The sequence below is a fragment of the Mastacembelus armatus genome, unplaced genomic scaffold (genome assembly GCF_900324485.2).
Source record: "Mastacembelus armatus unplaced genomic scaffold, fMasArm1.2, whole genome shotgun sequence".
NCBI classification, from domain to species: Eukaryota; Metazoa; Chordata; class Actinopteri; order Synbranchiformes; family Mastacembelidae; genus Mastacembelus; species Mastacembelus armatus.
Window position 1 is genome coordinate 809,064 of NW_022872939.1, and position 27,358 is coordinate 836,421.

Here is a 27,358-nt window from a genome sequence, read left to right on the forward strand (position 1 = left end):
GCAATGAGCAGCTTTGTGTTGAGTAGTTGCTATGGTGATCAAAGGCCAGAGTGAGAGGGGGAGTGACAGCACTTTACACACGCTGAGTGGAGAAACTGAGAAAACTTCACCTTACAAAATGGGGGATTACAGAAAAACTATAAGTGCTATCAATATAATTCTTTCACTAACAGTGCCAGGAGGCTTCAACAAAGAGACCGATCCACTTTTTGTGAAGATATTCCAAAAAATGAAGGATTGGTGGCGAGTTAGAAACAGCCTTCATTTGTGTTTCTCTCCAAAAATTGTAGAGATCTTTAGAATGGGAGTGAATGAGAGATTGAGCAGTCACTCTCTGTCTGTTAGGCCACCTTGTGGAAAAACCGTAGGTCCTATAAAAATATGAACAGCATTGCCTGAAAGAAGACAAAAATCTCTACTACTTTTGAGAAAATGGTGTATGAAGAGTCAAAATTGTGGCCGTGACGGCGAGTTAGAGAGAAAAATTTTCCCTAATCTTAACAGCTTCTCCCACTCTAGCGATGACATCACGCACTCTAGCTCTCTCCCATACACACCAATGTAAAATTCAGAAATTTCCTAAAAAAAACATAAAACTTAAACTGCGATTAAAGAAAAACCATAATAGATATCAAAAAGCTGTATACAAGACTTATAGATTAATGCCTTCTGACCCGTTTAAAGGTCGAATGGTGTTTCTAGCTGAAAGTATGCTGACACAGTTAAAGCTCAAAGAGGACAAAGTTGAAAGGAGATTTTAACGTACTCTCCATTCATTCCTATGAGAAAAAATTCCGACAAAACCTGGAATATTTCGGAAATTATGAAAGATATCGCTGAAAAAAGTAGAAGCACCCATCTCCTCATCGAGCTGAACGCGACGGTGTTTGAATGATGTTTCTACGTCGAACGGTGTAGGACTAGATAGCGACCGAAAAACGGCGGAATAAAAAGAAAAAAAAAAATAATAAAGAGAAAAAACGAAGAACATATCTTGGGATTGCTGCTTTGCACAGCAATCCCAACAAAAAACGAAGAACATATCTTGGGATTGCTGCTTTGCACAGCAATCCCAACAATAAAGAGAAAAAACGAAGAACATATCTTGGGATTGCTGCTTTGCACAGCAATCCCAACAATAAAGAGAAAAAACGAAGAACATATCTTGGGATTGCTGCTTTGCACAGCAATCCCAACAAAGAGAAAAAACGAAGAACATATCTTGGGATTGCTGCTTTGCACAGCAATCCCAACAAAGAGAAAAAAAAACGAAGAACATATCTTGGGATTGCTGCTTTGCACAGCAATCCCAACAAAAAAAAGCACAGACGCCCCCACCCTTTTTGTTTTCTTGTGTTTCTCATAGAAATGTAAAATTAGGTGGGGTGGATTCAATAAGAACTGCATTTCCTGTCTTGCTATCTAACCAAGTTTCTGTTAAAAACATAAAATCAAGATTGCAAGAGGAAATAAAATTATTGATTAAAAATGATTTGTTACATAAAGATCTGACATTGAGCACTTCAAGTTTCAAATTAGTTTGAGTGGGACCTGAAACTATCTGTCTGCAAGGGATTTGAATTAATTCAATTCAATTCAATTTATTTGTATAGCGCCAAATCACAATACAATCATCTCAAGGCACTTAACAACAGTGTAAATTTTGACAGCAGATTTTAATTTAGTTTTAGTCAGTCTTTTGACTAAAATGAAATTTTAATTTTAGTCATCTGCTTTGTTTTAGTTTTAGTCGAATAAATAGCATGAGATTTTAGTCGAATAAATCTACAGTAGATTTATTCGACTAAAATATATTGGGTTTAATTTAAGTGTAATTTAGTAAAACTATTGTAATATAGAAAATATTCTAAATTAAAATTAAATGAAAAACAAGTTTCATTAAATATATATGGAATATGGCCTTTTCATAAAAGACCAAAAATTAGATATGCATTGTTTATAACCTGTATATGACATTCTTCATTCTTTAAAGCAAAAGAGCAACTCAAAATATTTAAGGGAAAAACTGTATTTAGCAGTAATGCCATTGCATCAAACGTGAAACTGACCCATATATCTTCTCTGTCAGAAAGAAACCCAGTGTAGGCTATGCAAGATGATGTTGTGTACTCACGCATCCTGTGTCACTAGGTGGATCAATTACTTTTCTAATGTGCTTGTGCGTCTGAGAAGATTAATTCTGATTGGATCTTTTCTAAAAATGTCCCTCACTCACATTTTCGTTTTTATTAGTCAATGAAAATTTCAATATAATTTTATTTAGTTTTCGTCGTCATCACTTAATTTTTATTTAGTTGTCTCGTTTCGTTTGAAAACTTGACGAAAATTATAACGAAAATACTTTGTCAACGAAATTAATGCTGCTTTACAAAAACGAAAAACCCAACAAATCCTTTATGAGCAAGCACTTGGCGACAGTGGAGAGGAAGAAACCTCATGCAGAACCGGGCTCAGTTTGGGCGGCCATCTGCCTCTACTGGTTGGGGTGAGTGGATAGAGGAGAGAGAAAAGAACAGCAACAATAGGGGCCAGTAACTGTGTCTTGTGCAGTTTGTGTCTGGGTATGTTCTTCCATTTACTCCAGGTCCGGTAACATGAAGTGAGACCAGCAGGTTATCCAGCAAATTTTGGACTTACTCAGGGTTTCTGTTATCACCAAGCTTGCTCATCATGACAGTACCCCCCTCTTAAAAGGCTGGCTCCTGACGGCCTCCAAGTACCATCCAAAAAAAAAAAAAAAACCAACCGGACAGGCGATGGGGCCCTCAGGAGGAGGGAACAAGAGGGCGGGCAAAACAAAATTCAGGAGTCTATTAACAAGTCCTAGAGAAAAACAAAAAGTCTGGAGCCACTCGGCTCTCCCACAAAACGAGTCCAAGACCGCTCAGGTGGGTGGCCTCTCTGGCGGGCGAAGGTCTGGGACCGCTCTGGCGGGCGGCCTCTCCGGCGGGCGAAGGTCCGGGATCGCTCTGGCGGGGGGACCGCTCTGGCGGGCGGCCTCTCCGGCAGGTGTGGTCTCTGGGCCGGTCCGAAGGGTAGACCCTTAGGCCAACATGCATCCCGGGTCGTCTCAGGGGGGCAGGCCCTGGCGCTAGCCAAGGGGGCAGCACCGGCCCTGGTGGCTGCCGCCGCGGCTCAGGAAACTCTGCTGGCTGCCGCTGCTGTGGTGGCTCTAGGGACTGTGGTAGCTGAGGCAGCGCTGGCCATTCTGGCGGCCCTGGGCATTCTGGGAAACCTGGCAACGGCCCAGGAACCTCTGGTGGTGGCTGCGGCGGCTCTGGAACCTCTGGTGGCTGTGGTTCAGACTATGTCCGCTGTGGATCTGGAGCCTCTTGAGGCTCGGCCGGCTGCGGCGGAACCAGAAGCTGTGGTGGATCGGGAAGCTGTGGCGGAACCTCAGCGGGGCCGGATACGTCAACACACTGAGGCTCAAGGGTTGGCCTCTTCCGACGATGGTTGGTCCGAGGGCTCTGCCTGCTGCTGTGCAAGCCACTCGACCGTTTCTTCTTTAGATGGTGGTGCTGGGAACTCTGGTTGTACTGGAGACTGCGGTGCTGGAGACTGCGGCGCTGGAGACTGGGGCGAGGGGCAAGCCGGGTGCTGTAGCGCTGATGTGGCGGTCTGCCTCATCGGAGGACCCCTCGTCTTCTTCCTTGTCGAGGGTCTCCCACGACACGAAGGTGGACCGAGAAACTGACGAGGTCACAGGGGCTGGGACCGAAGACTGTGGCACCGAAGACTGTGGCAGGCACCTTGCAGGCTGCACCGGAGTTTGCTGCCTGGAATGGTGACGATGGGGTCCAATTGTCCAGAATATCGGGGCGGTGGCCTCCTAAATGCATGATGGGAACATATGTGGCAGGGTCATCCCTGGAGTCATCTGATGAGTACTCGCTGTCAAGCGGATCGTCCAGAAAGGACCCCATGACCTTGGGTCATGCTTCTGGGCTTGGTTGGTGAACCAGGTGAGGATGTCTACCTGGACAGAGTCTTGGGCATGATGCTGAGTTGTACGTGGCGAGGCGGGAAAGGGACTGGTAACAAAGGTACCCATTCTCAGGCAGTCTATGGCTGGGGCTCGGCTGTGGTGTCGGGAAGGCATGGCAAAAAAAATCTTCTGGATTAGTCAGGCGTACAAAAAAAACTTGCTGGGCAGGGCAGAGTACCAGAAAGATGGAAAAAATGGGGCGTGGTCCGTCTGCTTATCTGGCCATCTTGTTCTGTCGTGAATCTGGGATATAATTGAGGACGAATAATGGCGCAAAACTCTGGTACTCCAGGTTCACAAATCAAGGTTTTATTTTAACAAAAACTAAAAACCCAAAAGAAGATCACAGGAAAAACTGAGGACGAGGTGTCAAAAACCAGAACCAGATACCAGAAACAAAAATGCAGAAAGTGTGAGCACATGAAACAGAGGGGACAAAGCATGGGACCTCGGACACACACACACTGAGATCACACAGGCCTACAAGGACACGGAGACAAGATAGTCGCTCAGACACCACAGGAACACACCAGACTTTAGGAGAACATGAAATACAAGGGGAACAAGGCATGAGGGTCTGGGTCACACAGACTGGGACTCACCAGACCTACACAAAAACATGAACAGACAAAAACACCAGAGAAACAAGACATGAACAAAGGAGGTTAACAAGAGCAGGGCAGCAAGACAAAACCTGAACACAAGAGGAACTAGACAAACACGCAAGACATGTTGAACTCACTCACAAAGAAAACCAGAATAACTTAACTTAAACTTGGGAAAACAAAACGCAGTCCATGATCAGAATCCAGGAACTGAAAGCAAACAGACTTGAGGCAGGAAAAAAATCAAGAACTCAAAGCTCAGGACATGGGTCTCAACAGGGTTTTCTCAGCAGATCTAAACAGGTCTTAACAGATATCTTTAAACGAATCTAAACAGATCAAAACAGAATCTAGACAGAGCTAAACAGATCAAAACAGACAACCTGGCCACGAAACTGGGGATGAACACAGGTATATGAACAGAAAGACCAAACAAAGGAACAGGTGAAGCAAATCAAAATAATCAGGTCAAGGTAAAGTGAGACAGAACGAAACAAAACCAGATCCTGTCATGATCTTTTCAAAATAAAAGAAACAGGAAGTCAAAAAGTGCAGATCATGACAGTTTTGTTCTGTGCTAAGAACAGAATAACATAAAACTCCCTACTCAGGGAAAAGGTACTTCAATGATAGGGGTTAACTTCGGCAAATTCCTGCTTGTGTTTCAGTTAAATAATTTAGGAATGCCAGCTGTTTTCCCCACAGTACTCAACTATTGGCTGAACACACAACGGGTTACAATATATTTAAAGTACAGGTCAGTGGAAAAGAACACTGATCATTGAAAAAGAACCTCAATTGCTCCTCCAAACAGGGCTAAATGACACAGGCTGAGCCAGGTAGTCCAATTGTCCTCCTCCCAGATAACATCCTCCAGCTCCTTCTCAAGGTATTCCCTGACCATTTGGGACATACTGTGAGGTTGTTAAAACATGCTGCAGTGTCCTTTCAGGTCCCCTGACATGAGCTTTTGAGTTACATGCTTGCACTCATACTGCAATAGTTCACACATTGTATATATGAAAATATTGTGCTTTTTCTAGCCTTTTAATTTTTTTATTCCTTTTACTTTGTTTATTTTAAACCTACTCTCTTCCTTTCTTAACTCTCTTGTGTTTGGGATGTTTTCATCCACCAAGGGTAATTTTTCACTCTTAATTTGGACTTTCACTGTACTCCACCAAATGGAAGGATTTTTGGTGACAACCCTTAATTTGACATAAATTTTGGAAATATGATTTAGAAATTTTCCAGGTCAGTAATACACTGTGGGCAAATTCACCACCCTTTGGTTATGAAAACATCCACTAAAATACACTGCTGTAAAAATATATCAGATAAATATTATTTCATAAGTGATGTCACTGATCTGGAGGGGAAAAAACACACAACACTGATTTTGATACATTGTTAGTTTTTCTGTAGCACAGCCATGACACTATATAAACATGTAATATGCTGATATAGTCCATATAAAAGCCAGAAACTAAGCTTTCTATGCACAGGCCTGCTCGTAGGTAAATTCTTTTTAACAAATAGACTCAGAGGACGAACTTTGGTATGATTATATATTAGTTTTACTTCCAAGGAGTAACAGTCACACAGGGTTAGGGTTAGTAGTCCGAGTACAGCATGACACTGGCTATTAGCCAGGCGGCACATTTTTATTACTATGATACAAACAGTCATGTGATAAAAGAAGAAAGAGGAGGCAGTTTCCTACAAGACTGCAAGACATCTGGGTTTTGATACTATCTCATCAGAAAATGAGAGTTAGAACAGACCTACCTTAGAGAGAGAGAGAAGAGATAACAGACCCTATTCAACAGTGTTTTTGACTCACATTAAAGTGGATTAACAAACTTGAGAGTAAACATTTTAATTTCTCTAACACATCCCTACTACTATATGAAAATGTTTAGCAGATCATTAATGATAATTATTCTAGTAAAACACACACTGTAAGATCAGAATTATTACTATTATGGAAAAAAAAACAGTAAAATCATAAATCATAACTACGATTAAACAAACAAGATCACAATCACAAATCTAAGCTGATTAGCATGCTAAAATATAACTTGTAGAAGTGAGAAATAAATGTCATAACTTTCTGTCTCTATGGGCAAACAGTCATCACAACATCACTTTCTGTAGGAATTTTCAATGTTGGAGACATTCAGAAGTCCCTCCCTGCTGCCCAGCGTCCAGAAGTTAAGACAAATCTATTATAGTCGGTGAAGGTCACTGTCATGTTTTCTTTCATTGGCTCTGGAGGAGTTTCAGGGTCCTGGTCATCCTGTGAAATGGACTGATACTGTTTGTTATTGCTGTATCAATAAGGTGTTGACAAAGGCCTCTATTACATGGAATGCAACAGCAATCAAAGGTAACCTAAATAGCAGTCATCACAGCCATTGAGATGAGCATGGACTGGATCAGACCGTTCCATTTACCAAACATTCCCTCCAAACAAGAAGTGAAGTTGCTGTCAATACCAGCATTCTCAGCGAGCTCCTCAGATAAGGCTTGGAGTCCTTGTAAAGCTAGAGTGACAGATCCATCTGGGGAAGTGTTGTTAGGAATAAAGGTACAAAAGGTAGATCCAAACATTTTACAAACACCTCCCTCTTTAGCCAGCAACATGTCTAATACCATCATTCTGGAAAGAGGAAAGCAGATAAGGAGACTTGGTGATGGAATGAGGAAGTTCAGGAGTGTGTTAAGAGGAAAAGGTTAGCTAAGAAGAAGTGGGACATTGAGAGGACAGAAGAGAACAGACAGGAGTACAGGGAGATGCATGATAAGGTGAGGGTAGAAGTGGCAAAGGCCAAACAAAGGGCATATGAGGATTTGTACGATAGGTTGGACACTAAGGAGGAAGAGGTGGATTTGTACAGGTTGGTGAGGCAGAGAGATAGAGATGGGAAGGATGTGCAGCAGGTTAGGGTGATAAGGACAGGGATGGAAATGTGTTGACAGGTGCCACAAGTGTGATGGAAATATAGAGAGAATACTTTGAAGAGTCGATGAATGAAGGAAAATGTTAGAGAGCACAGAGTAGAAGAGGTGACTGTTGTGGAGCAGGAAGTAGCTAAGATCAGTAAGGATGAAGTGAGGAAGGCATTGAAGAGGATGAAGAATGGAAAGGCAGTTGGTCTTGATGACCTGTGGAGGTATGGAAGTGTTTAGGAGAGGTGGCAGTAGAGTTTTTGACTGGGCTATTTAACAAGATCTTGGAGAGTGAGAGGATGCCTGAGGAATGGAGGAGAAGTCTACTGGTGCCCATCTTTAACCCTCTGGGGTCTGAGGGGGTTTTGGGGGCCTGGACAAATTTTGACATGTCTTGACATTTGTGCTTTTTTCAGTGTCTTTTAAACATTTTAACCCTCTGGGGTCTGAGGGGGTTTTTGGGGCCTGGACAAATTTTGACATGTCCTGACATTTGTGCTTTTTTCAGTGTTTTTTAAACATATTAATGTCTAAAGTCTGATAACACTGTAATCAGCACAAAATTGGCTACAATAATATGTGAGCAGCAAGTTTAGACATTATTGTGTTTTTGAGAAAAAAGTGGTTATGCATGGTTAGTGAAAAACTACAATTTTTTACTCACTGAAATAAGTCCATAAAACACAAACAGAACATTGGTTCACAAGACTTTGGAGACCTGCATGTTGTAGGCTAAAGTGTTTACTTCAGAGTGCTATGAATGTCATCTTGTTCACACATTCACAGTAAACAATACACTGATTTAAATTTTCTAAGACACTTTTTGTCCAGAAAGGCCATATGCAAGAGGGTGTGTCTGAGGATGAATAGTCATGTGATTTACCTGAGAACACAAAAGACGCACTGAACGACCGGACAAAGGCACGCATAATGAGCCTTTCAGTCAATGTAGATGCGACGGATTAGTGCAGCACAATACAAAACAATGAGGAGCCAAACAATCCTCATTTCAGTTAAAATCAGTGTTTTTACTCTGAGGACAAGCTAAACTATTTGTCTCTGTGTGGAATACAAGAAGCGCTTCTTCACGTCCGTGACCGCCATCATCCAGCCGCGCAGAAAAAGTGAGTAAATTCTATGATGAAGTTTGACGTTTTATGTCATTTCTCGGGGGTGTGCACATATTTACCTGGTTCACCTGAGATTATTTACATGTGAACAGAATACAAGGCGGGATCTCATAACCTGTAATGAGGTGAGACGGGAGAAAACGTACATTCATACGGATTAAATAAAAAGTGATGATTTGTTTTCGACTTGAATTGTTTCATTTAAAAGAAAACATTTCAAGCTTTCTAGCCATATAATTCTTATTTTTATGAGCCAAGTATTCGCTGAGATTCTGGTTGTTTTATTTACGCGTCTGTGAAGAGAAATGGCAGAGACAGAAAAGTCCGAGAGCGCACCCTGTCGGCTTTCTTTATTTTAAAAAAGCACAACGTTTTGTTGTTATTATGATGGTATATCACAAAAACTAGACCCTTTACAGATTTGAATGATATACTTCTTTTATCTGTACGATCAGAATTGACGGAGTAATTTAAGTTTGTTTCGGCCTTATCAGAAAAAGATGCGTCAAAACGCGCCGGCGCGTGCATCGACCCCAGAGGGTTAAAGGATGCTGAGGTTAGAGCTGCCAGGAAGGAGGCCTAGAGGAAGACCAAAGAGGAGGTTCTTGGATGTAGTGAAGGAGGACATGAGGATAGTTGGTATGGGTGAGGAGGATACAAAGGAAAGGGTTGAATGGAAGCGGATGATTCGCTGTGGCGACCCCTGAAGGGAGCAGCCAAAAAGAAAAGATTTTCATTAGTAGATTAAAGTCCTTTGTCAAATATTACTGATAATGACAGTAAAATGAAAATAACTATATTTCAAAGTAAAAGGGAAGCAAAGACAAAACCCAGTCTCTTCTATCTCACACAGTTTCCACCAGCAACCATCACAAAGCCCTCAACTATTAACAGGCTGGACTGTTTAAATGGCTTTGGACATAAGGACACGTCCTGTTCACAGCAGTGTAACGTCCTGGTGGTTCTTTAAATTATTTGGTATGGACAAACCTTGACGACAGTGCTCACAGCTTCACAGTTTATTCCTGTTGTGAATGTACTTGAACTAATAAAAGCATTTCCATGCTGTTCAAACCAGTATGGCTTCTCTGCAATATGAATACATTGGTGTTTTTTCAGGGAGCCTAACTGTGTGAAGCCTTTTCCACACTGTTCACAGCTGTATGGTTTCTGTCCAGAGTGAATACGCTGATGTGTTGTCAGGGTGCCTAACTGGGTGAAGGTTTTTCCACATTGGTCACAGCTGTATGGCTTCTCTCCAGAGTGAATACGCTGATGTCTTTTCAGGGAGCCTAACTCTGTGAAGGATTTTCCACACTGGTCACAGCTGTACGGTTTCTGTCCAGAGTGAATACGCTGATGTCTTTTCAGGGTACCTAAAACTGTGAACGCTTTTCCACACTGGTCACAGGTGAATGGCTTCTCTCCAGAGTGAATAAGCTGATGTGTTTTGAGGTTGACTAACTGTGTGAAGGCTTTTCCACACTGGTCACAGCTGTATGGTTTCTGTCCAGAGTGAATACGTTGATGTGTTTTCAGGTTCTCTAACTTTGTAAAGGCTTTTCCACACTGGTCACATCTGTACATTTTATTTCCAGTGTGAACACGTTGATGAATGTTTAAACTCTGTGGTGTTGTGAAGGTCTTGTTGCAGTGACAGCAGTGAGATTTGAGCCCCTTCCTTTTCTGTTTTAACAGAAGAAAACAGACATGGAGAGAAGATGTGAAATGACTGAACAATCATAAATGACATGTCTACAAATCACAAAACACACTTCTACCTCTATAGAAATTTGATTGAAGCTTCTTGCCATTTCTTAATTATTGGCTGACATCCCCATCACATAAGTACAAAAATTCGTCATTTAGAGAGTATCAGCCAAATATTTTTATTCTCACATGCTGGCATTCTAACAGAAAACTCAATTTATTTGAACACAAAAGTAAATACAAGCCTGTCTGATGGAACAATGGGCTGTAAGTACACTTAATTTTAAAATGTTAAGTATTGCAATATAAGAACCTTTATTCGTCTCACAGCGGGAAAATTCATATCATCATATCAGCAAGTACAAGATTAAAGAAGATTAAAAACAAAGATAAAAAATAAAAACAAGATTAAAAATAAGAGCAGAATAAAAAAATTCAAAACAAGGTATTTTACAATAAAAATACATTAAAATCAGACAATATTGTATATTTACAAGTTTTTATAGTCTATAGGTGATGAGGACAGCTGGAGATCTAGTAGGAGCAGTGGCTAGTTGTACAGTCTTGGGGATGGATCAGACTGCTACTGACAGAGCAGGCCTCATGCATGGGGTGAGCCATTCTCCTGTCTCTTTTGTTGCCTCTGCCCCAACTTTTTTGAGACAAGTTGCTGCCAACAATTTCAAAATTAACTTGCTCTAAAATGGTTCAATTTCTCAGTTTAAACATTTGATATACTTTCTGTGATATATTTTGAATAAATTTTGAGATCACTGCATTCTGTTTTTATGTAGATTTTATACAGTGTCCCAACTGTTTTTCGAACTGGGGTTGTACATCTGGACTGATCAAGATCGTCATTAATCTGGGTAAAATAAAGCTTCTCAAAAATCGCTAAACATTTGTTTAGAAAGTACAAGTGCTTAGACTATCATTAATTGTGATAACAGCTGATCACTTATAACTTTTAAGCCAAGTTAATCTCTATCTTATATAATGTGATGAATCTATTTCAACTGTTGAATGTTTAAGTTATACTAGGAAGTTATTTTTATGAATCAAAATTCAGTCAAAACCAGAGAAGGGGGTGAATCTCAACCAATCCGACAATGCCCTAGCTCATACTGTAAAGTTAACCAATCTTTGCAAGCTCCAGATTATGACATGCAGCTAAGTAGTCTGTGGAGAACAGCTGATGTCTCAAAGTTAAAGAGTTAAAAATTATAACTCCTTAGTAATATTAGATATTATAGTATAGAATATAGTATAGTATAATATAGAATATTTTGAAATATTTTCTTCCCAAACCACAGAACCTAGAATCAAAGTATAAAGATTTAACAAATTTCCACTGTCACTATTCACAAAGTTCAGTCATCCACAGCCACACCTAAATTGTATCTTAGTAAAATAACGATTAATCACTAGGTCTGTTATTAACTAATGTTAGAGTTTGGTAACGTGCTAATCCGTCACACAGGTAAAAGCAATGTAGAAGGAGATAGAGGTAGATTTCATGGTGGAGATTAAAAAAGTTGAACAGTTAAGTGTCAGGAAATACTGTCCTGACTTGTGAATTCATTAAACTGGTCATTATTACTGTGGCTTCTAAAGTGTGTGGCTGCATTTCCATCATTAAATTACACAAGAAAGTAAATTTACAGCACATTTATAGACAATAAATTGCACTGGGCAAACCCTCAATAAGGAGGATAGAGAGGGAGAAAAGTGGACAGAGCAGGACAGAGTGGGTGGAAAGAAAAACTGGGTAATTATTCAGAGTCCAAACAAAAAGTCACACACACTAATATTTCATTGGACCACTTTTAGCTTTGATTATGGCACGCATTCACCATGGCACCGTTTTGAGAGGCTTCTGCAATGTCACAACATTTATTCCTGTTCAGAGTTGCATTAATTTTTCATCAAGATCTTGTATTGATGATGGGAGAGTCAGACCGCTGCACAAAGTCTTCTCCAGCAAATCCCAAAGATTCTCAATGGGGTTAAGGTCTGGACTCTGTGGTGGCCAATCCATGTGTGAAAATGATGTCTCACGCTCCTTTAACTACTCTTTCACAATTTGAGCCCAATGAATCTTGGCACTGTCATCTTGGAATATACCCGTGCCATCAGGGAAGAAATCATAATATCATAATCATTCAATATATTCAGGTAGTGACCTCAGTCTTTGGGCACATAGCGTTGCTGAAACTAAACCTGAGCTTGTACGGTAGGCACTAGGCATGATGGGTGCATCACTTTATCCGCATCTCTTCTTACCCTGATGCACCCGTGTCATGGAAATTTCTTTAAGCTGTGAGAGTTGCTTATCCTCAAGAACGAACACAAGTGTGATGAATCAATTTCAATCAATTCAATTCAATTTTTTTATTTGTATAGCGCCAAATCACAATACAAATCATCTCAAGGCACTTTACAAAAACTAAAACTAAAAACCCAACAATTCCCTTGTGAGCAAGCACTTGGCGACAGTGGAGAGGAAAAACTCCCTTTAATGGAAGAAAAAACCTCCAGCAGAACCGGGCTCAGTTTGGACAGCCATCTGCCTCGACCAGTTGGGGTGACTGGATAAAGCAGAGAGAAGAGAACAGCAACAATAAACAACAAATAGACACTGCAGGTTGGTGGGACCAGTAACTGCACATCAGCGATATACAGCTCCAGGACCAGGGACACTTGCAGAAGGTACAGATAGAACAGAGAGAGATGGAGAGAGCATAAGGTTAGTGACATTCAATGGTGGAATATACATGTCAGGTGGGAGGAGAGGAAGAGAGGGGAGGGGAAGGGAGGGGGGGTTAGGGTAGGGGAGCTCAGTGCACCGATGGTCCTCGGGCAGTCTAGGCCTATAGCAACATAACTAAGGGATGGTTCAGGGTTGCCTGAGGCCAGCCCTAACTACATGCTTTGTCAAAGAGGAAGGTTTTAAGTCTAGCCTTAAAAGTACAGAGAGTGTCTGCCTCCTGAACCCAGGCTGGGAACTGGTTCCACAGGAGAGGAGCTTGATAACTAAAGGTTCTGCCTCCCAGTCTGCTTTTGGAAACTCTGGGAACCACAAGTAGACGTACACTCTGAGAGCGAAGTGTCTATTGTCTATTGGGATAATATGGTACTATGAGGTCTTTAAGGTATGAAGGAGCTTGATTATGAAGGGATTTGTATGTGAGAAGAAGGATTTTAAATTCTATTCTATATTTTACAGGGAGCCAATGAAGAGAAGCCAACATAGGAGAAATATGATCTCTCTTGCTAGTTCCTGTCAGGACTCTGGCTGCGGCATTCTGGATTAACCCTCTGGGGTCGACGCACGCGCCGGCGCGTTTTGACGCATCTTTTTCTGATAAGGCCGAAACAAACTTAAATTACTCCGTCAATTCTGATCGTACAGATAAAAGAAGTATATCATTCAAATCTGTAAAGGGTCTAGTTTTAGTGGTATACCATCATATTAAAAACAAAACGTTGTGCTTTTTTTAAATAAAGAAAGCCGACAGGGTGCGCTCTCGGACTTTTCTGTCTCTGTCATTTCTCTTCACAGACGCATAAATAAAACAACCAGAATCTCAGCGAATACTTGGCTCATAAAAATAAGAATTATATGGCTAGAAAGCTTGAAATGTTTTCTTTTGAGTGAAACAATTCAAGTCAAAAACAAATCATCACTTTTTATTTAATCCGTATGAACGTAAGGAGAAGTCCGTTTTTTCCTGTCTCACCTCATTACAGGTAATGCGGTCCCGCCTTCTACACTGTCCACTGTTCACATGTAAATAATCTCAGGTGAACCAGGTAAATATGTGCACACCCCCGAGAAATGACACAAAATATCAAACTTCATCATAGAATTTACTCACTTTTTCGGCGCGTTTGGATGATGGCGCGTCACGGACGTGAAGAAGCGCTTCTTATATTCCACACAGAGAGCTTGTCCTCAGAGTAAAAACACTGATTTTAACTCAAATGACGAACGTTTGGCTCCTCATTGTTTTGTATTGTGCTGCACTAATCCCCTCTCAGTTACATTGACTGAAAGGCTCATTATGCGCGTCTTTGTCTGGTGGTTGAGTGCGTCTTTTGTCTTCTCAGGTAAATCACATGACTATTCATCCTGAGACACACCTTCTTATGTATGGCCTTTCTGGACAAAAAATGTCTTAGAAAATTTAAATCAGTGTATTGTTTACTGTGAATGTGTGAACAAGATGACATTCACAACACTGTGAAGTAAACACTTTAGCCTACAACATGCAGATCTCCAAGGTCTTGTGAACCAATGTTCTGTTTGTGTTTTATGGTCTTATTTCAGTGAGTAAAAAATTGTAGTTTTTCACTAACCATGCATAACCAAGCGTTTTCTCAAAAACATAACCATGTATAAACTTGCTGCTCACATATTATTGTAGCCCATTTTGTGCTGATTACAGTGTTATCAGACTTTAGACATTAAAATGTTTAAAAGACACTGAAAAAAGCACAAATGTCAAGACATGTGTCCAGGCCCCCAAAACACCCTCAGACCCCAGAGGGTTAAAGACATCATAGAACCATATTATCCCAATAGACCACTTCGCTCTCAGAGTGCAGGTCTACTTGTGATTCCCAGAGTTTCCAAAAGCAGAATGGGAGGCAGAGCCTTTAGCTATCAAGCTCCTCTCCTGTGGAACCAGCTCCCAGCCTGGGTTCAGGAGGCAGACACTGCATTTTTAAGGCTAGACTTAAAACCTTCCTCTTTGACAAACCATATAGTTAGGGCTGGCTTCAGGCAACCCTGAACCATCCTTTAGTTATGCTGCTATAAGCCTAGACTGCCTGAGGACTCTCCATCAGTGTTTACTGTTGATGTTCTTTTCTCTCGCCTCTATCCACTCACCCCAACCTGCCGAGGCAGATGGCCGCCCAAACTTATCCCAGCTCTCTCTCGGGTGAAAGGCAGGGGTACACCCTGGACAGGTCACCAGTCCATCGCAGGGCGATTATTATTATTATTATTATTATTCTTAATACCCAAGGGGAAATTCAATTGTTACAGCAGTTGTTCAAAGTTATTAAATTTGAGATTATTTTAATTAAATGAATTAATAGTAATTCATAAAGTAATTAATAAAGAAATAAAGTAATTAACTTGTATGTAGTAAAATACAGTAATTATTTATTTTGGCGTGTGCAAAGAACAGTGCACTCGCTACTACAGACTGATAGAACATCTTCTGTAGCTTGTTGCATACACCAAAGGAACAGAGTCTCCTGAGGAAGAACAGTCTGCTCTGTCCTTTCTTGAAGAGTGCTGTTTGACCAGTCCAATTTGTTGTTAATGTGGACTCCAAGGTATTTGTAGGAGTCCACAATCTCTACTTTGTCTCCAAGGATGGAGACAGGGACTGGGGTCTTCCTGCTCCTCCTAAAGTCCACCACCAGTTCTCTGGTTTTCTTGATATTGAGCTTTAGACAGTTGTTACAGCATTTGTTACACATATATTGGGATTTTTTGTTTTTTGTAAAGTGCCTTGACATAATTGTATTGTGATTTGGTGCTATACAAATAAATTGAATTAAACTGAATCAATGAGGAACTGTGATGCTTGAATCAGTTGAAGACATTTCACAAACAGGGAGGAAACAATTTAAGACTTTAAACATTAGTGATAGGATTGTAAAACTGGCTCAGAAGTGAATAGTTAACCACTGTGATGAGACATGGATGTGGGAGGTACAGTGGTGTGAAAAAAATCTTGGCCCCCTTCCTGATTTCTTTTCTTTTTTTTGCATGTCACACTTAATGCACTGTTAACTTGTTAGCCTCAAGTAATGCACTGAGGATGTTTTATGTTACACCATGTTACCAGGCTCATGTTGATCAGTTGATCAGAGAGAACTGACCTTCAAGAAGAAAACCAGCTTTAAAACTTTACCCCCTCTTCCCATATTGTAAATCCATATGGGCATGTGTTGTACCTCCTGAAGTCCACAACAACAAGTCCACAGGGAGACCCCATAAGGATGGCGCAAATATCAACATAATTAATTATAAGTAATTGTGTCCTGGGGAAACAGGTAAGTGCAGCATGCCACACAAACCACACCACACATAGGGCCATATGATTTCCGCAATGCAGAAAACGGAATCATGGAATCCAGACGTGAAAACTTAATTTTCTGATAAACGCAGAAACATGTTTTGTTCTCTACACAACAAAAACGTCCCCATCAATTAGATTTAATTTCTAATTAGATTTAACCTCAGAACATTCAGTGAAAAACAACAAGCTCTCCCTTTGCAGGATTAGCTTGCTATGACTGGATATCGACACAAGTCATTCAGTTGTATAGCTAATCACTATCGGCATGTGATTCTCGTAAGTTTATTTAATTCACTGATGAGTGGGAAACGTCTAAATGTGCAGCCTCTGATAATCCTACTGTCTAAAAAGTTGAGAAATACACAATTGTCTGCAAAGTTCCAAACAGAGCAACATTCCAATGATTTTTATGCATCTGGCCAACAACTCTTCTGCAATTTTTCTTATTAAAAACTTTATATATTGAAAGTTTAATTATATTTAATATTTAAAAAGTTAAATTCACGTTTGTGGTTGTATCTGTCATTGAATTTTAAAAATCCCAAACTGCAAAAAATAAATCTAAAAAATTTCGAAACCCCGAAAAATAAAACAGAATTTGAGAAAAAATAAAACTGATTTCATAGGGACCTGCATACCACCCCTGAAATAAAAAGACAATTAGCAGAATATATTCAACAGAGTTACAGGGGCAGGGTAAGGGCAGTTTACAGTTTACAGGCTCCCACGAAAAGCCTACTCCAAATAAAATCTAAATAAATTCACAAAAGCATCAACAAATAATTTAAATTTACTAACGACAACATTTTTAAAATCAGAATGCAATTAATGTGAAAGAGCAGTAAGAGGAAATGTTCAGTTAGCATTAGCGGATAAGTCTGGGCACACACTAGACGATTTAAAGCTAGATTTCATGACCGATTAGCCCTCTCCAGTGATCGTGGGGGCGTGGCCCGATTCCAGGTTTGTTGCGACCAATTATATGTCTAAATTGATATCCACATGTTTGATATTTACTATTCCTGGTCGGGGGAGGCTCCAAAGGAATGACCTCAATAAGATGAGAGAAAGGAGTCCAAAATATGTCACCATTCAAATGTCGTGTACTTTAACGTCTCACAAGCATCATAGCAAACCAAAACAAAACCAGTGCCAAAAGATGTACTGCAGACAGGCTTGTTGAATCATGCCAACTACACGAATGTCTTTTTAAACATACTCTGCATGAGATAACATTACTACAATAGGGCCGACAATGAAAAGAAAAATGTCACGTTTGATCCCATGTGTGTTTGTGAAATCTTGTCTGTGGAATCATCAATCGGCAGGTGTGTGGTCACCCGGTCTGGTTCAGTCCTCTAAGTGTGTGCAGTCCAAAGATTGTAATATTAAAAATCAGCGGAACTGTCCTGATGTCTGTGGTCTCCCACGTTCATAAAATTGTTTAAGATTCTTAAATCGTCTAGTGTGCAGTGGTTGTTGTGAATATGTGAATCCTCTTCCACTCCTCCATGATGACATCAAAGAGCTGTTAGAGACCTTGCGCTCCTCCACCTTCCGTTTGAGGATGCCCCACAGATGCTTAGGTCTGAAGACATGCTTGGCCAGTCATCACCTTTACCCTCAGCTTGACTGTAGGCAAGACACACTCTTCTTTGTACTCCTCACCTGGTTGCCGCCAGACATGCTTGACACCATCTGAACCAAATAAGTTTATCTTGGTCTCATCAGACCACAGGACACGGTTCCAGTAATCCATGTCCTTAGTTTGCTTGTCTTCAGCAAACTGTTTGTGGGCTTTCTTGTGCATCATTTTTAGAAGAGACTTCCTTCTGGGATTACAGCCAATTGAGACCAGTTTGATGCAGTGTGCGGCTTATGGTCTGAGCACTGACAGGGTGACCCCCCACCCCTTGAACCTCTGCAGCAATACTGGCAGCACTCATACGTCTATTTCCCAAAGACAACCTCTGTGCCCTGAGCACATGCACTCAACTTCTTTGGTCGAACATGGCGAGGCCTGTTCTGAGTGGAACCTGTCCTGTTAAACCGCTGTATGGTCTTGGCCATTGTGCTGCAGCTCAGTTTCTGGGTCTTGGCAATCTTATAGCCTAGGCCATCTTTATGTAGAGCAACAATTCTTTTTTTCACATCCTCAGAGTTCTCTGCCATGTTGAACTTCCAGTGACCAGTATGAGAGACTGAGAGCAATAACACCAAATTTAACACACCTGCTCCACATTCACACCTGAGACCTTGTAACACTAACGAGTCACATGACACTGGGGAGGGGTAAATGGATAATTAGGGTCAATTTGGACATTTTCACTTAGGGGTGTACTCACTTTTGTTGCCAGCGGTTTAGACATTAATGGCTGTGTGTTGAGTTATTTTGAGGGGACAGCAAATTTACACTGTTATACAAGCTGTACACTCACTACTTTACATTGTAGCAAAGTGGCATTCTTGTGTTGTCACATGAAAAGATATAATAAATTATTTACAAAAATGTGAGGGGTGTACTCACTTCTGTGAGATACTGTATATCATTATACACTGCTCAAAAAAATAAAGAGAACACTTAAACAACACAATGTAACTCCAAGTCAATCACAATTCTGTGAAATCAAACGGCCCACTTAGGAAGCAACACTGATTGAAAATCAATTTCACATCCTGTTGTGCAAATGGAATAGACAACAGGTGGAAATTATAGGCAATTAGCAAGACACCCCCAATAAAGGAGTGGTTCTGCAGGTGGTGACCACAGAGCACTTCTCAGTTCCTATGCTTTCTGGCTGATGTTTTGGTCACTTTTGAATGCTGGCGGTGCTTTCACTCTAGTGGTAGCATGAGACAGAGTCTACAACCCACACAAGACCTCCAGCAGGCCACAAATGTGCATGTGTCCTATTCTGGTATGAGGGCCCGACGTCCACAGGTGGGGGTTGTGCTCACAGCCCAACACCGTGCAGGACGTTTGGCATTTGCTAGAGAACACCAAGATAAGCAAATTCGCCACTGGCACCCTGTGCTCTTCACAGATGAAAGCAGGTTCACAATGAGCACACGAGTCTGGAGACGACGTGGAGAATGTTCTGCTGCCTGCAACATCCTCCAGCATGACTGGTTTGGCAGTGGGTCAGTAATGGTGTGGGGTGGCATTTCTTTGGAGGGCCGCACAGCCCTCCAATGTGCTCGCCAGAGGTAGCCTGACTGCCATTAGGTACCAAGATGAGATCCTCAGACCCCTTGTGAGACCATATGCCGGTGCGGTTGGCCCTGGGTTCCTCCTAATGCAAGACAATGCTAGACCTCATGTGGCTGGAGTGTGTCGGGCAGTTCCTGCAAGACAAAGGCCCGCCCGTTCTCCAGACCTGAATCCAATTGAGCACATACAGTGGGTACGGAAAGTATTCAGACCCCTTTAAATCTTTCACTCTGTGTCATTGCAGCCATTTGCCAAAATCCAAAAAGTTCATTTTATTTCTCATTAATGTACACTCAGCACCCCATCTTGACAGAAAAAAACAGAAATGTAGAAATTTTTGCAAATTTATTAAAAAAGAAAAACTGAAATATCACATGGTCATAAGTATTCAGACCCTTTGCAGTGACACTCATATTTAACTCACATGCTGTCCATTTCTTCTGACCCTTCTTGAGATGGTTCTGCTCCTTCATTGGAGTCCAGCTGTGTTTAATTAAACTGATTGGACTTGATTAGGAAAGGCACACACCTGTCTATATAAGACCTTACAGCTCACAGTGCATGTCAGAGCAAATGAGAATCATGAGGTCGAAGGAACTTCCCAAGGAGCTCAGAGACAGAATTGTGGCAAGGCACAGATCTGGCCAAGGTTACAAAAGAATTTCTGCAGCACTCAAGGTTCCTAAGAGCCCACTGGCCTCCATAATCCTCAAATGGAAAAAGTTTGGGACGACCAGAACTCTTCGTAGACCTGGCCGTCCAGCCAAACTGAGCAATCGTGGGAGAAGAGCCTTGGTGAGAGAGGTAAGGAAGAACCCAAAGATCACTGTGGCTGAGCTCCAGAGATGCTGTAGGGAGATGGGAGAAAGTTCCACAAAGTCAACTATCACTGCAGCCCTCCACCAGTCGGGGCTTTATGGCAGAGTGGCCCGACGGAAGCCTCTCCTCAGTGCAAGACACATGAAAGCCCTCATAGAGTTTGCCAAAACACACATGAAGGACTCCCAGACTATGAGAAATAAGATTCTCTGGTCTGATGAGACCAAGATTGAACTTTTTGGTGTTAATTCTAAGCGGTATGTGTGGAGAAAACCAGGCACTGCTCATCACCTGCCCAATACAATCCCTACAGTGAAACATGGTGGTGGGAGCATCATGTTGTGGGGGTGTTTTTCAGCTGCAGGGACAGGACGACTGGTTGTAATTGAAGGAAAGATGAATGTGGCCAAGTACAGAGATATCCTGGAAGAAAACCTCTTCCAGAGTGCTCAGGACCTCAGACTGGGCCGAAGGTTCACCTTTCAACAGGACAATGACCCTAAGCGCACAGCTAAAATAACAAAGGAGTGGCTTTGGAACAACTCTGTGACCGTTCTTGACTGGCCCAGCCAGAGCCCTGACCTAAACCCAATTGAGCATCTCTGGAGAGACCTGAAAATGGCTGTCCACCAACGTTCACCATCCAACCTGACAGAACTGGAGAGGATCTGCAAGGAAGAATGGCAGAGGATCCCCAAATCCAGGTGTGAAAAACTTGTTGCATCATTCCCAAGAAGACTCATGGCTGTACTAGCTCAAAAGGGTGCTTCTACTCAATACTGAGCACAGGGTCTGAATACTTATGACCATGTGATATTTCAGTTTTTCTTTTTTAATAAATTTGCAAAAATTTCTACATTTCTGTTTTTTTCTGTCAAGATGGGGTGCTGAGTGTACATTAATGAGAAATAAAATGAACTTTTTGGATTTTGGCAAATGGCTGCAATGACACAAAGAGTGAAAAATTTAAAGGGGTCTGAATACTTTCCGTACCCACTGTATGTATGTATATATATAAATATATATATATATATATATAATGGTACAGACTTGTCCAGGGTGTACCCCTGCCTTCCACCCAAAGAGAGCTGGGATAGGTTCCAGCAGATCCCTGTGACCCTGATTAAGGAATAAGTGGGTATAGATAATGGATGGATGGATATACACTGCTCAAAAAACTAAAGGGAGCACTAAAATAACATATCCTAGATCTGAATGAATGAAATATTCTTATTAAATGCTTCGTTCTTTACATAGTTGAATGTGCTGACAATAAAATCACACAAAAATTATCAATGGAAATCAAAGTTATTAACCCATGGAGGTCTGGATTTGGAGTCACACTCAAAATTGAAGTGGAAAAACAAACTACAGGCTGATCCAACTTTGATGTAATGTCCTTAAAACAAGTCAAAATGAGGCTCAGTAGTGAGTGTGGCCTCCACGTGCCTGATGACCTCCCTACAACGCCTGGGCATGCTCCTGATGAGGTGGCCGATGGTCTCCTGAGGGATCTCCTCCCAGACCTGGTCTAAAGCATCCGCCAACTCTTGGACAGTCTGTGGTGCAACGTGGCATTGGTGGATGGAGCGAGACATGATGTCCCATACAGTGGGTACGGAAAGTATTCAGACCCCTTTAAATTTTTCACTCTTTGTGTCATTGCAGCCATTTGCCAAAATCAAAAAAGTTCATTTTATTTCTCATTAATGTACACTCAGCACCCCATCTTGACAGAAAAAAACAGAAATGTAGAAATTTTTGCAAATTTATTAAAAAAGAAAAACTGAAATATCACATGGTCATAAGTATTCAGACCCTGTGCTCAGTATTGAGTAGAAGCACCCTTTTGAGCTAGTACAGCCATGAGTCTTCTTGGGAATGATGCAACAAGTTTTTCACACCTGGATTTGGGGATCCTCTGCCATTCTTCCTTGCAGATCCTCTCCAGTTCTGTCAGGTTGGATGGTGAACGTTGGTGGACAGCCATTTTCAGGTCTCTCCAGAGATGCTCAATTGGGTTTAGGTCAGGGCTCTGGCTGGGCCAGTCAAGAACGGTCACAGAGTTGTTCCAAAGCCACTCCTTTGTTATTTTAGCTGTGCGCTTAGGGTCATTGTCCTGTTGAAAGGTGAACCTTCGGCCCAGTCTGAGGTCCTGAGCACTCTGGAAGAGGTTTTCTTCCAGGATATCTCTGTACTTGGCCACATTCATCTTTCCTTCAATTACAACCAGTCGTCCTGTCCCTGCAGCTGAAAAACACCCCCACAAAATGATGCTCCCACCACCATGTTTCACTGTAGGGATTGTATTGGGCAGGTGATGAGCAGTGCCTGGTTTTCTCCACACATACCGCTTAGAATTAACACCAAAAAGTTCAATCTTGGTCTCATCAGACCAGAGAATCTTATTTCTCATAGTCTGGGAGTCCTTCATGTGTGTTTTGGCAAACTCTATGAGGGCTTTCATGTGTCTTGCACTGAGGAGAGGCTTCCGTCGGGCCACTCTGCCATAAAGCCCCGACTGGTGGAGGGCTGCAGTGATAGTTGACTTTGTGGAACTTTCTCCCATCTCCCTACAGCATCTCTGGAGCTCAGCCACAGTGATCTTTGGGTTCTTCCTTACCTCTCTCACCAAGGCTCTTCTCCCACGATTGCTCAGTTTGGCTGGACGGCCAGGTCTACGAAGAGTTCTGGTCGTCCCAAACTTTTTCCATTTGAGGATTATGGAGGCCAGTGGGCTCTTAGAAACCTTGAGTGCTGCAGAAATTCTTTTGTAACCTTGGCCAGATCTGTGCCTTGCCACAATTCTGTCTCTGAGCTCCTTGGGCAGTTCCTTCGACCTCATGATTCTCATTTGCTCTGACATGCACTGTGAGCTGTAAGGTCTTATATAGACAGGTGTGTGCCTTTCCTAATCAAGTCCAATCAGTTTAATTAAACACAGCTGGACTCCAATGAAGGAGCAGAACCATCTCAAGAAGGATCAGACGAAATGGACAGCATGTGAGTTAAATATGAATGTCACTGCAAAGGGTCTGAATACTTATGACCATGTGATATTTCAGTTTTTCTTTTTTAATAAATTTGCAAAAAATTCTACATTTCTGTTTTTTTCTGTCAAGATGGGGTCCTGAGTGTACATTAATGAGAAATAAAATGAACTTTTTTGATTTTGGCAAATGGCTGCAATGACACAAAGAGTGAAAAATTTAAAGGGGTCTGAATACTTTCTGTACCCACTGTATATCATATACATATATATAATTTATACTTTATGGGATAAAATACAGAAACTGACCTTTTTTAATACTCTGGATTAAAATAAAAGCATATTTTAACATAAGATATTTATTCATTTATTTACTTATTATTTATTTATACTCTTTAGAAAGAGTATGTACTTTATTTTGTCTGTCTGTCCTGCTGTAAACTCATCTGAAAACAATGATTTGAAAGACAAACTTTAAAGAAAAATACAGAAAACCATTACTCAAATAAACAAACACCTGTTAAACTGGCCTGACCTCAGTTTTCTATCTATTAAGTCCTGAACACTGACCTGCTGATCGCTAAGACCAGAGGACGACTCGGGCTCGTTGGTCGGGTGGTCTGGGTCGATGAAATCTTGATCCTGGGTCTCGTCTTTTATTCCGCTGTCGGTCTCGTCCAGTTTGGTGAAACCCGGATCCTGATTCTCCTCTTTAACTGCGCATTTGTTGTGGTCGTGGTAGACGAAACTTGGGTCCTGGCTCTCTTGCTTTATTTCGTCCTTGTGATGGTTCAGTGCAGTACAACCCGGATCCCGATTCTCCTCTTTAACTGCACCTTTGTTGCGGTCCTGGTTGCCAAAACCTGGGACCTGGTTTTCTTCCTTTATTTCGCTCTTGTAGTACTCATGGTTGATAAAACCCGGGTCCTCGTTCTCCTCCTTCATAATGATGTAGTGGTCGTGATCGATAAAATCCGGTTCCTGACTCTCCTCTTTAATTTCATGTTTGTAGTGGTCCTGGTAGACGAAACCTGGGTCCTGGTTCTCCTCTTTAATCTCGTTTTCGTAGTAGTTATCTCTGTTTTCATGCTCTGGTTCTGTTTTTGTCGGTGCCATTTTGAGACGCAAACGTCACCAGAAGCTCAGCCCCGCCCCTTTAGTAACCGTTGCTAAGTGTCAGCAGTGTGTGACAGGGCTTCGATGGGAGTGTTATCAGTGTTTGAGTCACTGTCAAAATATCATGGTGTGGAAATTGATGTGTGACAATAGTAAAGTTTGTGTACATTATTTACATTTGTAGACGTGTGATATGCAAGAAGGTATTTATATTCACATTGGAGTATGAATTGAATATTTCATTTGGAAACAAATTGTGTGACTGTGGCTATATAGTGTTTTCAGACTTAAACTATGAGGACCACCATGTCCATGGTGTCACTGTAAAGCAAACACTGAGGGTTCATATGATGTGTTTCACTTCGTTCTACATCAGAGGTGGGCACTAGCGACTAATAAGGGCCATAGTGCTGCTTGTTTTCCAACTGTCCCTGCCTTACCAGTGCTGATTACCTGGGTTAGGTGTGTTCTGCCAATTGGAAGCTTGAAGGTACCAATTCATTTTGTCTTCCCCCACTTCCACCCTCAGCTGAGATGGTATTTTGTGATTGGCTGAACACACCTGATCCAGATAATCAGCAGTGGGTAGTGCAGGGATAGTTGGAAAACAAGCAGGGCAGTGGCCCTCGAGGAACATGGATTGCCCACAACTGTTCTAGATCCAAATAAATCAGTTTAAAGGCTGTAAATAAGTCACTGTGTGGACTGTTAGACTAACATTTACATCATATGTCCCTCAGCATGTCTATAATGTCTGCACCAAATTTTACTCTGACACAAAGCAATGAGTCCAGAAAGCACAACAGCAACCAACCCCCATCAGGAGGCTCTAGAGCTCTTCACAGCCACTGGATGCTGATAGATCCTGTTGAAATGGATCAACAACATTTTGAGTGCACAAACTGGGATGTACTGATGGAGAAGAAGGAATTGGACAATGACTTGGACAAGAGAGTCAACATCATCACTGACTACATTAATTTCTGTAGAGACACTGTACCCCCAAATAGTAATAACAATAAACCATGGATCACCAGTGACATTAAAGACCTCCTGAACCAGAAAAAGGGGGGTTTCCAGGACAGGGATACGGAGAAGCTGAAGTGAGCTAAGGTGGAGTACAAGAAAAAGTTGGAAAAACAGCTGGAGAACAATAATACCAGGGGGGTGTGGAGAGGGGTAAGGACCATCACTGGCTACAAACTGAACAACTCTCAGTGTTTGGATGATGATGTGGATAGAGCCAATACCTTCAACCAGTATTACATCAGGTTTGACAATGATGTGGCTACTTGCATCTACATCTCTACAGCTACTCCCTCCACCACCACCCCTGTGGTTGCTCCCTCCACCTCTGAAGCTCCTCACTGCACCTCATTCTCTAAGCTCCAATGGAAGGCTCATCTCGCTGCGCTGCATAACTGAGAGGTTGAGGATGTTATGTGTTGGTGCAGGGGGCTGGAGCGAAGGAGAGGTGGTAGGACCCAAATGCAGAACCAAAGAACTTTATTCTTCCTGGGATCACCAGGGCAGGGAAAACACAAAAACATAAGCCGAATAAAAAACTGAAAGGGAAACTGAAATTCGCCGAATGAGACGGGAAAACTAGAGGAACCGAATCAAACGGTAGCAAACATATGCTATCTATCATCAGGTAATGCTTCAGCAAAGAACAAAGGAAACAAGGAAGTATATATAAGGAGAACACAAAGCATAATTGCCAACAGGTGAAACTCATGAACTCAATTAATTGGGAGCGCTAAGCTGCCGGGGACCAGTGCAGGGGGAAAAGAGGAAGTCTTGTCAAAGTAAAGGTCCCCAGCAGGAAGTCCCAAAGGGGAATCATGACAGAGGAGATCATTTGTCCCCACAGCCATTAGACTAATTAATGGTAATAATAATTGTTGATATGTTAGTTATGCTATTTATGTTATATGTTATTAACTGAGTGCCTTTATCTGTTAATTATATTTCAAATGTTATATTTTATAGTGAAATTTCTATGTTAAAGTTAATATAAGAGCTGCAGGACAATCTAAATTTGGAAATTTAGATTGTCTCAGCAGGTGAGAGGTGTTGTCCATGATGGATGTTAGCTTGGCTAAAATCCTCTCACCCACCTCCTCCACGGAGGCCAGCGGACATCCCAGGACAGAGCTAGTTTATTGTTGAGGTGAACACCCAGATACTTAAAGCTGTTCACGAGCTCAATGTCCAAGCCCTGGATGTTCACCTGTGTGTGAGGTAGTGTCCTTCTCCAGAGGTCAATCACCATCTCCTTTGTCTTACTGGTGTTTAATCACAAGTGGTTGCGCTGGCACCAGTCAACAAAGTTCATGATGACTGACCTGTACTCCAGCTCATTCCCCTCAGACACACAGCCAACAATGGCTGAGTCATTGGAGAATCTCTGGAGATGACAGCTGTGGGAGTTGTATGTGAAGTCCAAAGTATAGAGGGTGAAGAGGAACGGCAAGAGCACCATTGCCTGAGGGGCCCCAGTGCTGCAGACTACCACATCAGATGCACAGTTACGCCGCCTCACGTACCGCTGCGTCTTGTCAGATGGTCCATGGAGCCAGGTTCCTATCCACTGCTGCCTCCTCTAGCTGGAAGGGATGGTGTTAAAAGCACTGGAGAAGTCCAAGAACATGACTCTCACAGCACGCCTAGCAGTCTCCAGGTGAGTCAGCGCACGGTGCAGCAGGTAGATGAT

General features: G+C 41.8%; 1 protein-coding gene across 1 annotated transcript in view; it reads right to left on the minus strand.

The window, feature by feature from the left end:
- Window positions 1–24,773, minus strand: part of LOC113137739 (zinc finger protein 721-like) — a 747,607-nt gene extending 722,834 nt beyond the window's left edge. Inside the window, exons 1-2 of the mRNA XM_033325117.1 lie at window positions 24,097–24,773; window positions 9,826–10,382 (exon numbers count right to left, since the gene is read on the minus strand). Coding sequence (XP_033181008.1) covers window positions 9,826–10,382; window positions 24,097–24,642 — 1,103 coding nt within the window. The 5' untranslated portion in view covers window positions 24,643–24,773. The remainder of the gene's footprint in view (window positions 1–9,825; window positions 10,383–24,096) is intronic.
- Window positions 24,774–27,358: the final 2,585 nt, after the last annotated feature.